The following is a 14,542-nucleotide window of genomic DNA, read 5'->3' on the forward strand; positions in this document are numbered from 1 at the left end:
TGCTTCTTCCAACATGAAGCAGAAATCACCACAAGGACTCTCCTGTCTCCCAGTCCTGCAAACACAACGCGACAAAGAGCTGTGGAGTGGATTTTGGTGTCTCTGGTACATCCCTGTGAGCCACAGTGGGTGGCTGTGACAAGCAGAAAGAAGGCTAAATGGAGCTGCAGACACATTCCCAAGTTGCAAAGGGGCTGCATGACCCAGAGCTCAGCAGTCCTATTAGGAAATGTGGCCACCACAACCCATGCAGCTTTGGTACAGGCTGCTTAGACTGTGGGCTGGGCCTAGTACAGTACAATTGACTTGGTACATCTGAGGTTTAGTCATAATTAAACTTGAATCTGCTGTCCTGTTAGTGCTATTGTCATGAGGGGCCCAGAGCACAAGTCTGATGAGGAGCAGCTGAGGGAACTGGGGTGGGTTAGCCTGGAGAAAAGGAGGCTTAAGGGATCACTCTCTACAACTACCTGAAAGGAGGATGGAGCGAGGAGGTGGATGGTCTCTTCTCCCAAGTAACAAGAGATAGGACAAGGGGAAATGGCCTCAAGTGGCACCAGGGGAAGTTTAGGTTGGATATTAGGAAAAATTTCTTCACTGAAAGGGCTGTCAAGCACTGGAACGGGCTGCCCAGGGAAGGAGCTGAGTCACCATTTAAAGGGTGTATACAAGTGGCACTCAGTGACACGGTTTAATGGTGGAATTGGCAGTGCTAGGTTAATGGTTGGACTCAATGATCTAAAAGGTCTTTTCTAATCTAAATGATTTTGTGATTCCATGATCAGTTACAAGCAGCGTGCTCTGTGCCAGCCATACTCCACTTACCCCAAATGTCCACTGCTGTGAGCCACCAGAGCCATGGCATTTCATGAGACGAGGTGGATCAGACGAGCGAGTTTCCGAAACGTCCAAGCAAAGGAGGTTATTTAAGATCAGCTCATGATCCTCATTGTAAATCCAGACCTGAAAGAGGAAATAGAAATACATTTATGCCAGTGTTTCAAGGCAGGTGCCTTGCATCTTTTGTTCAGCTACAAAGGAGATGCTTTAGCATCTGCACATCAGAGATGTGCCTTGCAACGCTCAATACTCACTGCCTCTTTTCCAGCAACTGAAATGCAGCTGCAGTACTCTATTGCTTTCCCAGCATCACAGAGCATTATCCCATGCATAGGCACTAAAAGGACCAACTGTGATTCTGCCCTGTAACTACCACTGTTAAACTTCAGCAACCCCCAAGTGTTCCCCTTGTGCAGGCAGCTAAACAGGATAATATGACAGGAAGCAGTCAGCTGGCTGCCTGTCCTGGGTTCAGCAGTAGCAGTCATTTTTCTCCTTCCTGGCAGCTGGTGCAGTGCTGTGGTTTTGACTTTTGGCCTGAGAACAGAGCTGATAACAATGATGTTTTGGTTTGGCCAAGGACTTTGTGAGCCTCATGCTCTGCCAGGGAGGAGGGGAAGCCAGGAGGAAGCAGAGACAGGACACCTGACCCAAACTGACCAAAGAGGGCCAGGCCCAGGAGGTAACTGGGAGTTACCCAGAGGGGCTGGGGGACTACGGGGCTGGAGGAGGTATTGGTCAGTGCTTGGTCAGGTGGGGGAAGGGGGGGTGAGTTACTGGTCGGCTGATGCTGAGGTGTTGTATTCTCTTCCCTTGTTATTTCCTTTATCATTATTATCATTGGTGGTAGCAGTAGTGATTTGTGTTATACCTTAGTTACTAAACTGTTCTTATCTCAACCCATGGGAGTTGCATTCTTTTCGATTCTCCTCTCTGTCCCCCCAGGAGTAGGGGGAGGGCAAGAAGGGGGGGAGTGAGTGAACGAGCTGCCTGACTGGGTTTAAACCACTACACTGCCTAAACCTTGCTTTGGAGCAAGGCACATCTGGCACAGCTGAAGGCTTAGGGAAGCTGGACAATCAGCGGGGTCTGACTGCAGGAGCTGCTGCTCCTCCCTCAGTGCCCTCAGCTCTGCAAAGACCTGGGCCAAGACCAGTGAGGTGGAGGACCTGGAGGTCTTGTAACCAACAGAAGATTCTGATCCCTGTGCCAGAAAGCAAAGAAATGCAGAACTTCAGTGTGTGCACCTCAAAATACTCTGGATTACACAGCGGCAGGGAAACGGAGAATAGAGCATTCAAAACTGTAACTGCAGTGCAGGGAAGGAACTGACACCAGCTGGCTAAACACCAAACAACTGAATGCCCTGGGGGAGCCTGCATTCACACAGCACCTGGATGTCAAGCAAGCGCTCTCACTCTGCTGCCATTCCCCGACCCAACACTAGGATGGTGTGCACCAACAGCATCCCTGCTCATCTGCCTCACTTGCCAGCATCAACTCCCTTCCCCCAGCTACCTGCCCTGGGAGTAAGAGGGAACTGAGCCCCTCATAACTGTACCAGAGGTACCTGTACCTACAGGCACGCTCAGTTGTTCTGGTGAAATCTTCCTGCAGCCCTGTTGTGATCTCACACAGCTCAGAGCAACAGTAACCATGCCCACTCTGTGATTGTCAACCCTCACTAAATCAGCATGAGTTTCACACTGAGAGTGTAGAATATCAAATTCCAGGCAGAAAAGTGAAGCAAATAAACCAAGCTCTGATTTTTATTAGATTTTATCTGATGAAACTGAGCCCAGCCTTCTGGAGGGAGCTGTGATTCAGGACATCGCCTCAGCTGGACTGCACAACTGAAAAGCATACAGCTCATTAGGACAGTGACTGCTGTAACTCAGTGAAGGCCTCCTCTGATGAAGTGCATGTATCACACTAAAATTTGTCCTAACCTCAGGCATTGTTGTGCCTTCTAACATACTTCTTCTGTTTAAACCCTGTCATGAGAAAGAAAGCATGGCAAGAGTGAAGAAGAGGAGAGAATGGAGAAATAACAAGACTTGCCAGACGTTTTATTATTATTACTATTAAATGAAGAATGATGGAGCCAAATCCCCAAACAACAGATGAAACTGGTAAGAATTAAAGACTGCAGTGACACAGGGACCAGACCTTTAATCAAAAGCTCAGGAATGGCAACACAGAACACTGGTGAAAAATCCAGTGTGATACTTCTGCAGAAAGACTTCAACCAGACAGCCAAAATTAAGGTCAAACGAATGATGTGTTCAGCGTAGAAAACAATGTAAGAGGGGAAAAAGGCCCAAATCTGGACACGTCAGGGCTCTAAATTCAGATTAGAGTATCGATATGAAGTTGCAGATATTAACAGATTGAAGCATAAGGAAAGCAAAGCTACCCCACAGGGGTGTTTTGTTATATAACTGCAAGCTTTTGCATACTCCAAAATTTATTAACCGCTTTGCTGCTGAAGAGTGGAAGGATGATGTTTAGCTCTTATCACTGCTCGCGGCAGGCTGTAACAACCCAGGGTATAGGAAGGCAACATCTCCTGGCAGCCAATACACCATCAAAAGTCCATAATGAAAAAGGTGCCTGCCTAGGATTTATACATCAGTTCTGGGGGGCGTCTTATTTTATCCTCCTGTGTGTGTTCTACAATAAATGCCATTTTAAATATTAATTGTATTTAAAACAAACAGGGAACAGATGAGGTGCAGAAATTTTCATTCTGCATCCACTTCCTAACACCTGGGAGAGCATCCCTGTCAGATTTTGGCTTCTGAAAATGGAATTATGCCCAGCTCCCACCACACAGAAAATCAGCACCTTTAACTGCTGTCCCCAACAGACGCATGGTAATGACTGATCTGCTCTACAGACATAAGGAAAATCACTGTTTTCACTGGAGCCAAAGAAAAACACTGGGATGCAATTAGAATACAATGAATTGTTTCTGTTTTCAAATTACCTAAATAGCAGATGTTATGGAAAAACCTCTCTCCATAATGAAATTGAAGAAGTTTGGGGTTAAATAAATTACTTAATTTGATGAATGCTGCAGGATTGGTCTCTTTCTAGAAGCTCTCTTCTCCCTGCCTGTTAACACAGGCAGCAGGATAAGAGGGAAATCTTACCCTGTTAGTGGTGGAAAGGTGCCAAAGGACCCCTTCAATATCAGAGTGCAGTGGCCCATTCAGCTGCTGGCTGACCCTGCCAAGATCCTACACGTCCCCAGAGCACTTAGAGGTCTTCCCCCAAGCAAAGCAGTTCAAACGTGGTAGCGCTCAGATGCCTGCCCAAGTCTCCCACCCATCAGTCACTGCCGTCACCATTGGTCACAGGGGCACAGAGGTCCTGCTTGTGTTTAAGTCACCCAGACCACAGCAACTTTCCCACAGCAGAAATGGGACCCACAGACCTGGGGTAAGCATTCTTATTTCTAGAACACAGCCAGTGCAGGTATCCTTCCAGTCACCTCAAAGAGATGCATAACATGTGCCAGAGAAGGTTTCATGGCCAAAAATAAATAGGAGGAGATACAAACTCTGTTAGCATAAGCATTTTTTTAATGCAGGTGTAGCTTAGGAAGAACTGGATTTTGAATTTAGGCTCCTTCAAAAAGCAGTTCAAACTATTTACAGATTGAAGACTGAGGTTTCCTAGGGCTTCTAGTACCTTCAGGATTATCCTTCACCCCAATAGGACAGCAACAAATCACCCAGCCTGCACCAGGACTGACTGATGACTTCATTAATCTCATCTATGTACAAACAAGCAGGTAGGAACAATTTCTCCTCATACACAGTTAATGAGGAGTTTCAGTGAGGACTACAGCTCAACTCCTTGCAAGGACAGCAGTGTGACGTTGCTGAAGACTGGATAGGGGAGATTTTTGCTCTCTCCTTTTATCAACATTTGGATTTCCTGACTGGTTTCAGGTTGCCACTGTTGATAAAGGAGGCATGCTCTTCACTCCCTCCATAAACCAATATATCCCAGTGATCCCCCGGGATTGTTTTTTATCACAAAGAGATACGGGGCTGTGTTACTGAAGTTCTTTTATTTTTCCCCTGGTGAAACATGGTATTATTCCTACAGTGAGATTACTTAATGTAAACAGGTAACAGCTCGCTGAGGTACTTCAGAGGAAATTCAAGTGAGGAAAGGGCTCAAATGGTGCCTCATCATCCAGAAGGGCGGCACATATCACCATTTCCTCTGGAAAAAACAGAGGTACCCATTAAAGAATTGAGTCCACTGTCAAAACAGACAACTGTGTTAAAACAAAACCTATCACCCAACCAAGGGAAAAACAGTAAATCAAAGGCTCTGTAGTAGGTAGAAAAGGGAAGCTCACTGTTCCTAGAGAATAAACATTTCAAATTACATGAAATAAAGCAGGAAGCATCAGCCTGCCCTTTGGCTTTCAGAGTGCAGTGGAGTGTAGCAAAAGGCATGGCTGGCCAACTGGCAAAGCTGTGTGGATATACACCCCCATTTGGTCTGCAAATTACATTAGCACTAGAGGAATGCACTGAAAATTCTCAGCAAATACAAGACAATAACTACTACTGAAACAGCCCTTTGTGTGAGAGAAAATCCCTGCCGTGAACCATGCCGACAGGAGAAGCATTCCAGTACTTTCATCAGTTACAATCTGTTGCTTGGATTGGCACAACTGTATTGTTCTGTCAGGCAGTTTCTAAAAGAGAAAAATTCAGCTTAAGAGCACAAAAAAGCTGCCTCAGCACTGTGGAAGAGATGTGCCTAGCAATTTGCATCATCCCAACTATTTATATTCAGCTCTTGTTATTATGGATAATGATGACATCAAAGCACCAAGTGACTTGTGAAAATCATCAGAAACCACAAAGTTTGGTGGTCTGTAATCATTATTTTAAGCCATTGCTACCCTGAAAACACAATGTCCCCCTGAAGGCTGTTGCAAAGCAGATGCATGCTTCTGCGTCAGTTTAGTGTGTTGATGATGTTTCGTAATTGTTAGAGGGACCGAAGAATTGTGTTCCTTCAGTAGTTCATGGAAAAGCAACAAGCAGACTTAACTTGGGTGTCCTCACACTCACTGAGTTGTATCAGAAAAGTGAACTAACAGCCATGATCTAGAGGTTTAAGGAGAAAGATCTCGCAGAAGAACTGCGCGTGTGAGCACATCCTTCCAGACTGACTCTTGAACAGTCTGTGAAGTACACATTCTTACATTTATGAAGTGCTGAAAGAACGTTAGCAGAGCTTTTCTGGAATTCCCTGTTCAAATCAGTTATCTCTTAAAGGCCCAGAGCACAGATGCCCTTGTTAGACACTTCAGTACCATCCCCAGCTGGAATGGCAAGCCACATTTTTAAAACTCAATATATTGCTAAGTAAGAGAAAGGTTAAATTATTGAATGGAAGTAAACATACAAAGGAGAGGTTATAACAACACAGAAAGTAAAGTTTAAGGGTCAACCTAGTGTATTTGAAAACAAACCGTTGAAAAAACCCACATTATTTAGTGGACTTGAAGAAATGTTTTGGACAAGGAACTTGGCTTTAACATTTAGAGCAGGGGGAAGGTAGGCACGCACTAGCTACATGACAAACCCAATCTTTTTTTAGCTGTTAGATCACAAACACTCCCACTAGTTAGCCCTGTGTTCGCCACTGTGCTTCATTCCAAAATCTTCCTTTTTAGTGTTTTTTAATGCTTCTCTTCCAAGCCTGTCAGTAACTACATTTCCTCCTCATCCTTTAGGGCAGGATCTAGCCCAAGGCCTGCTTCAGAACCTTTGTCCCCTAATCACCACCTGATTAACCTTAGCATGATGGTGTTGGGCAGAAGCTACACCATAGCTTGTTAGTTCCACTTTTCAGACATCTTCAGTCTTTCATGATGATCCTTCAATATGCTTAAGTATTTTTCAATCATCCTTCAACACCAAAGCTTTTGTCACATGCACTAAGTTGTGCACAGTCTCAGTTTGGTTTCCATAAAGAGGTCAGACACACAAACGAAGTTCAGGAGAGTGTTTCCTTTGGCAATAGTGGCAATTTCTTCACATGACCACTCTTCCAACTACAAAGCTTCTCATTCCATGTTAGTCTTCTGCTTGCAAAATTCACAATCAATTTTTCTCCTTCTTGAGTTATGTTAGATGTCTCTGCACTCACCTTCGTCCTATAAGACCCTGTTCACCTCCTCTACTTGTGTTATTTCTAACTACAAGACCTTCATCACCTATTCCTAAATGTGTTCGGTCACCAGCATTAGCCCCAGATTATTTTTCACAAGAAAATGTCCTGGTTTTCATTCTAATTTAAGGATGAACATTTTATGAGTATTTTCTAGATGCACTACCTTTGTGAGAACCATTTCCTTAATTGCTAATTCCCTAATTCCTATAGCAAAAAGACAAACTGAATGTCACTGTCATGTCAAGTCCTAGAAAACAGGATAGTTTGATGTGCTTGGGTAATTTTTAACTTCACTTAATGATGATCATCTAAGTCAACTTCAACTGAAAGCGTTACCCATAACGGTGATGCAACACAGTTATATAACAGCTGTTACTTCTTTTAAATTGAGAAGTGAGAATTTGAAACCTCTTAGCAGCCATGAAGGCTATAGAAAACATAGCAAACATTAACTAAAGGCAAAACAGATCTGCTTGGGAGGCCAATCGCATGACTTCAGTGAGCCTGGTTTCCTCACACACCCACCTCTCAGCATCAGCTCTCACATGCATGAACCATCTATATTGCACAAAGGGTTATTTTCCAGTTCAGAGATTACGCAGAAGATTATTTTCCAACCAAAAGAACTGCAATCAATGAGTTTTAAGGGAGCCCCATTTTGTCTTCCCAGTTCTTCGCAGTTTTCCCAGGTAGACCGCAACTTGCTCCTTCAATATGTATTTTCCAAGGGAGGGTGTTACCTATTCCAGAGCAAAAGCAGCTTGGAAAGAGATAAGCAGTGATAACTTACTCCTGTACCTCAGAGAAATTCACTGTCATCAAATGAAATCAGGCTCAAGTGACATCAAATTATTTTCACAGAAAGCTGCCACAGGATGCCAAAAGCTTACAGGAGGTCAAAATACAACCACACACTCCTGAAAAGGCAAAATTCTACAGAAATGCCATCTTTGGCTCAGTAAAAAACATTAAACCGTCACAAAAATACTGCTCACAAAGTACAGATTGTCATCTTCCAGAGTAACTCTCCGTGCTGTGTATTAAGCAACACATACTTAACTCGATGCCAGTGGCCATAAGAGAACGGGGTAGCTAGGTACTTGCATTTCACCAGACCCAACACGAGCTTTCTTATTAGGACAAAGGCATAAAACAGATGGTTCTAGAGCAAAAATCAACTGAAAATGCCAATGGGTTGAGTGTTACCACAAACAACAGATAAAAGCCTTCAATACTCAGAAAGTTTCTTGTTATTTTTATAAACTGAAGCTGTTAAATAAGTGTTGTCTTTCTCTACATTGTTCCCATGTAACTATAGCAAGACTGTTCAAGAGGATATGAAAGCAAGCTGGCTGAATGCACTCTTGGGATTCATTAGAACAAAATAAGTCTAGTGGCATAAAACCATAGTGTTGGATAACATACTTGGTTGGAGAACAAAACTGCTGTGAAAGAAGACAGTACAGCCAGGTTTTTTTTATGAGAACTAATTGCTTAATTTACCACTAATAAACTAGAGTCATGCGTAAAGAAGCCAAAGAGCAACAATCCGAGCACTAAGTTGTCTTTCCCAATACCAAAAGGCTAACTGAAGTTTCTGTTTCCAGAAGGAAAGAGAAACAGAAAAAGGTTTTGATAAGGAAAAACAACAGACTTTCTCCTCCAGCCACGTGCAGTTGACTATTAAAATATGGCAGGAAGGAGGAGGGAAACAGTAACTATGAGGATCCATCTGTTCTTACTGTGGACATCATCCACAGGCAGTTATTTTTGCTCTCTCACTCTTCACAGACTGAATGGCTCAGAAGGCAGCACAGCACCTTTGGCACTGCAAATGTAGAGTCACTGGTGCCAATCAGTTACTATTACATTTACACAGTCTGTACATTTACAAGACTTGCTGTCTTTCTTCCAGCTAATGGAAGAGATCACATAAGAAAACTCATTCCCATTCCAACTTAAATTCATCCACCTTTTACACAAGGACCTAAAATTTGGTCATAACAATGATTACTCAGTATTCCAGAGGCAAAGCAAAGGGATGTATTGCTTCATCCTGCTTAAGTGACAATTGGAGACCATGTGTCTAGTGCCAATCACACTTACCCAGACACCGGCTAACACCCCTCATGCCATCTCCTTCTGTCACATTCAACTGGTGAGGCCACAGATAGGAGGCAGAAAGTCCCATGAGTTGATAAAGCACACAACTTCTTGTTTGGGATTATCATAAAGCATCCTGCTTCTACTGCTGCACTTTCCATACCCTGAAAACTACTGCCCATTTCATAAAGTACCTAATTAGTCTAGCACAACCTACCTTTGGTAAAGCTATGCTGCATTATATCCTATACTCCATTTATTTTGTGTCTTTATTTTTCTCTTTAGATATGATATAGCTTTTAAACCTGGGTCCCATAGGCTCCTAAATCATAATGTTCTCAATATAGTTCTTAGCTAGGTAAAAGCTTTATGGCATTAGGTGAAGATCTTTCTACCCTGGAGACTGTTTATCGAACTCCAGAACTTCTGTTGCCTGAAGAATAGAGATGGAATACCAAAGGCTTTATACAGTAATACAAAAACTCTCATTAGAATTTTCACATCCATCCCCAATTAATCCCCAGATCAGCAATTCACCCGAAGCCAAAGAATTTTCTAAATTCCTTAGATTTCCTTCTATTTAATGATGATAACATATCATTAATTCACCCCAAACTACAGCCAATCCAGCAGCAGAGGACTAGTTGTACAACACACAAAGAACAGCAAGCCAGGAAAAGGCTGCCTTGAATCCCAGTATGAGGAACTGACTGAAGAGTTTCTACAGATTCTGAAGTGTTAATCAGTGGATTATGATCCTGTCAGAAGCCACTTAAGGACAGTCTCAGCCACATACTGAGATTCATGCTATAAAGAGATTATAACATCCAACACTCAGCCTTAGTAGGGTACAGAACAGTAAGCTCCACAGACACCTCGGCCAGCCTTGCTGTTTGAATGATACTCTGGCATTAGCCTGCCTGCTCATAAGATGTTGTACTAAGGCATTTTGTCAACAGGAAAACGTATTAGCAATTTTCAAGATGTGAATCACTATTCAGTACAATTAGGAATCTCATACCTGGTTTTGATCGTTGTAGTCACATTCCCGAACCACTACCAGGCCTCCTTTCTGACTTGGGTGGCCCTGCGCGACCAGGCATTTGTTGGTTTGAAGGTGATACAGCTATGAAAGGAAAACAGTTTGACGGATGCAGTAAACAAATAATGTCACAAACCAAAAGGAACATATGGTAATGCTTTGGAAGCCCTAGAAGTTAGTGTGCTCACAAAAAATCCCCACCAAAAACCAAAACCAACTCACAATTACATCAAGATTTCTCTCTCTATGGTACAAGTGCTCAGCACATGCTGGTCATGCTCTCGACAAATTTCTTTCCCCTCTCCACTCTCCATGAAAGTCACAGGTACCAAATACTCATTAGCTGAGGAATATCAACTGTACTGTGTAAGCTACATTTTACTATGGTTTAGTTTAAATAGAAGTCTCCTCCTAAGGCCTCTCTTCATGAAACACTACCATCTCTTTGAGAAAGGAGAAGGAATTACCTAAATACAAAGTGCACGGGAGTGCATTTGACAGTCAATGGGTGTGCGCATGTGTGGGAGGTGGCAGAGCCCCAGATCTGGCATCCACATTAAAAATAATTAATTCCAATATGGAACTGAATATAAAGGGAAAAAATAATTTGCTGTGCTGAACTCAAGACCAGGCTGATGCATTAGCTGGCTGCATTTTATTATGAAGACATACATAGCTGTCTTGGCATTTCAACTGATTCTCCCGATTTCTAGAAATCAAAAGCCACTTCCAGTAATGAAAAGAAAGAACTGCTCCACCACATGCTGGTATATAAATTTGAGAGTACAAATACTGAACAATATTCCTCACTAAACCCCATTTCTGGAAATAGCTGTGCCAAGGCACATCAGCCACCTCCTCAAGCGCACCATGTTGCTTCTATTCCATACACACATCTGAAACAAATTATACAAAAGCTTCTAAGTAACATTTCCTCACACCCCAGAGACATCTAGGACAGATCTCGTTTTCATCATTCCTCACTCAACAGAAGGCTTTCAAACCATAAAGCTACATGAGCTTTATATGATTTTTGTCCTTGTTTTTATTGGCCATAATGATCAGCATTTGATAACACTGCTAAAATCTGTCACAGTTTTTGATCATTACAGCTCTTCACAGCTGTCAAACCAGCACTTATCTCTGGCCCAATTAGTTTTTGAAAATAAGCTGAGACTTGGAGTGATTCATCCCAAATCCTAAAGAGTCTGGCATGCAATGGTGACATTGGCTGATCGTTCTGTTCCTTGTAGGCATCTGGAAATAGTTTATACAATCATCAGAGCCAAAGCTGACTCTTATACAATGCCGGGTATAATTCTTGAAACCCAGACAACCAAGCCAAGGAACTCCATTTTTCTGTGTCTTCTCCCCCCTTCTTAAAGGGTACACAAAGCTTTTTTTCCACATAAAACCATGGGAAATTAATGCTAGGAAGATTTCCCTTTAAGGGATTCAGAGCCCTCAAGTAGCATCCCCCATGTCAGCAATTCCATAGTTAAACTTCTGCCTGAATGAAAGCAGAAAGCTATTAAAACTCTGCCATGGGGAATAACAGCATTCAACAACCAGGGGAATCAGCCCATTACATCAGCTTTATTCAGGTAAACTACTCATTTGCCCTAATAAATAACTTTACTGCTTGGCTGGGATCCTATTACAAAAATACTACGCAAATTGTGGATTCTCAGATCCCTGCTTTCAATCAAAAAAATCTAACAATGTCAATAGGTCCTCCAGCCTAAATCTGCTTTGAGGACTGTCAACAGCTACTGCAGCCTGTCTTACCTTGTGGAGAGGGCTACATCACTATTTAATGCTTCCAATTATTGAGCTAGAAGGGAATCTGCTAGCCATAATCTACCTACACTTTAAATGGTGTATTCAAAGGTCTCTCTGAAAGTGATGACCTTGAAAAAGTTGTCTTAGGTTTGAAGTTATCCATTATTTTCAGGAAGCATAACAAGGATGTGTCGGATGAATCTGGCTCTGAAGAGAACAGATGCAACTGTATGTTGCCTTTGTCTGCATACACACCCAAAAACATAGGTGTCAGCGCTAATTTAATGAATTTAATCGTGATTTCCCTCATGAATACACATAAAAATTTCTCTCTTCCACTTTGAAGAAAAAAGGAGCAAAACTCATTATCTAAAAGTCAAGACTAGAAATGCCAGCATCAGTCTCAAATGCAAATGTTCACCTTTGCAGAAAATTATCCAGTAAAAGCAATGAGTTTGGAAACTAATTACATTGTACTCTTATCATAAATCACAGAGCATGAATATCTGAGGCCAAATTTCTCTATCCACATCCACCTTCAGAACCAGCAGCCATGAAAGCACATTCTGAAGACATCAAAACTTCGTAACTCAGAGCTTTGAGGTAAGAAACCTCACTGAAGAGTATCTAGTCTAAAGATGACCTGAGATACAGATCAGAGTGAAACTCATTTGCCCTTCTATAAAGGCACAGATCCTGTTATTTTTCAAGACAGCTTATTGCAAACCTAGAAGTCCATGCTCTATGGAAACAAACTTTTTTTCTTGTATTTGAGCAAGTCTGTCAGAAAGAATCTCAGAATAACAAAAAAAAAAAACAGAATTCTGTATTTTTGAGAAAATTTCTCTTACCCTTCCACGCTGGATTATCTTCGGTCGTTTCTGTGCTCTATTAATAAATACTGGCTGCGGAGCTTTGGCATTGGGTCCAGATACTTGCATCTCAGGATAGATGTTATCTAAATACCACTTAAATGACTTGCAGTTCAATCTTTTCCTCAGTTCTATACGGTCAGTAATATTTCCATAGTTCCTCATCCTTAGCTCAGGCCTCAAAGCAAAATACTGCTCCTGTATTGAAGAGGAACAGGTTGGGGACAAAGGGAGAAGAATTTTCAGGTTATTGATTTCCAACTTTTCCGGTTCATAAAACACCCAAAGTTTCATTTTGTTTTGCTAGTGTTTCACCTGTATCATCTCCAGAAAGACTTCCACAGTGTAATTTTTTCATGTTCTAATTTATGATTATACTTAGAATTGTACCTGTTTAGACAAGGACAGATTAAAATTTCAGCTAAGTATTATGTTCAACTCTAATAAAGAAACAATGGGGACAAACAGGAATTCATGAATGTACAATGTGGAGTGAACAGTACTGCCAAAACTAGAAGAAAATCCCCTTGTAGAGTCTTTGCTTCCAGCTAGATTTACAGAGCTGATAGAAAATATGTTTTGCACATGAACTCTTTTACTAGATATTACTTGGAAATCAGTTTTCAAGGCACTGAGCCGTAACATTTTGTTGGATTAATCTCTAGTAGACATCTGGAATTTACTTAGCACAATGTGGCTCTGACAGTTTTCAATTACCTACTGCTATCTCTGATATTCAGATGACATAGAGCATCATCTCAAGATGAATTACACATCTGTCCTTATCCAGACCTTTGAGCATTTGGATGTGCTTGAAGCATCACTGCTATTTTAGTAGGAGAGAAAGGAGAAGCATTAATTACATTGGACTGTTGGGCAACTCTGAGGAATTTTGGAGATAGACTGGACATCACTATCAAACTGGCCTGCTTCAAAAAAGTAGCTCTGATATTCCCACTGCCTCTTTCCTGGTTAAAGTTCAAACGTTAGTATCCTACCTTTTCTGCATTACTTATCTCCATTGTATACCTGAACTTACTCATTTTACATTTAGCTTTTGACACTTATGAAAATGTTGCTGCTTCCCTTCTACTATGCAATTTTATTTATTAAATACTGACTTTTGCTCTGCTGCAAAACAAGTCATGTCTTATCTTTGTACTACTCACCATACAATCACTTCAGTAAACTAAATTGGCCCTAAATGTTGCATTATGCTTATAAAAACAGAAGTATTTCCAGGCTTGCCTTGCATACATAGATCTCTCATAATGACAGTATCTGGCAACTGCCAGAGAATTAGATAAGAAACAGCTGGAAACATTCAGGACATAAATCTGTGATAAGAGCCTGCTAGAATCAGCAGTTTCAGTCCTTGCTGGACAAAGCAGTGTTAGCTGGAAATTATTACAAAGAATCAATTCCAAGCTTCAGAGAAAGCAGTCATTAATCACAAGACAACTGAGCCCAGGCACAATAAAAGAGAAATTGATAGATCTACCAATACATTATGGAGATGGAGAATGGAGATAAGAATTAACGACCCTTAATAGGCTGCTCAAACTGACTGAACATCAAGATAAATGACAGGGTTTGAAACATAAACCTCTAAAGAATAGAAAGTTTATACAATATGTCTTGTATAGAAATTGAGGGAGCACAGGGAGAGCCACACGGCAAATCCTATGGT

The 14,542-nt window shown here is 41.8% G+C and overlaps 1 protein-coding gene across 6 annotated transcripts in view; it reads right to left on the reverse strand.

Annotated features, from left to right (window-relative positions):
- GALNT11 (polypeptide N-acetylgalactosaminyltransferase 11) overlaps window positions 1–14,542 on the reverse strand; it is a 50,001-nt gene that overhangs the window by 1,709 nt on the left and 33,750 nt on the right. For all 6 annotated transcript variants that reach the window (XM_057416470.1, XM_057416469.1, XM_057416472.1 and 3 more), the window contains exons 9-11: window positions 12,832–13,050; window positions 10,178–10,282; window positions 826–963 (exon numbers count right to left, since the gene is read on the reverse strand). In XM_057416470.1, coding sequence (XP_057272453.1) covers window positions 826–963; window positions 10,178–10,282; window positions 12,832–13,050 — 462 coding nt within the window. The remainder of the gene's footprint in view (window positions 1–825; window positions 964–10,177; window positions 10,283–12,831; window positions 13,051–14,542) is intronic.

This window comes from Pezoporus wallicus, unplaced genomic scaffold, assembly GCF_028554395.1.
Source record: "Pezoporus wallicus isolate ANWC-B61680 ecotype Strahan unplaced genomic scaffold, APGP_CSIRO_Pwel_v1 contig_3847, whole genome shotgun sequence".
Lineage (NCBI taxonomy): Eukaryota > Metazoa > Chordata > Aves > Psittaciformes > Psittacidae > Pezoporus > Pezoporus wallicus.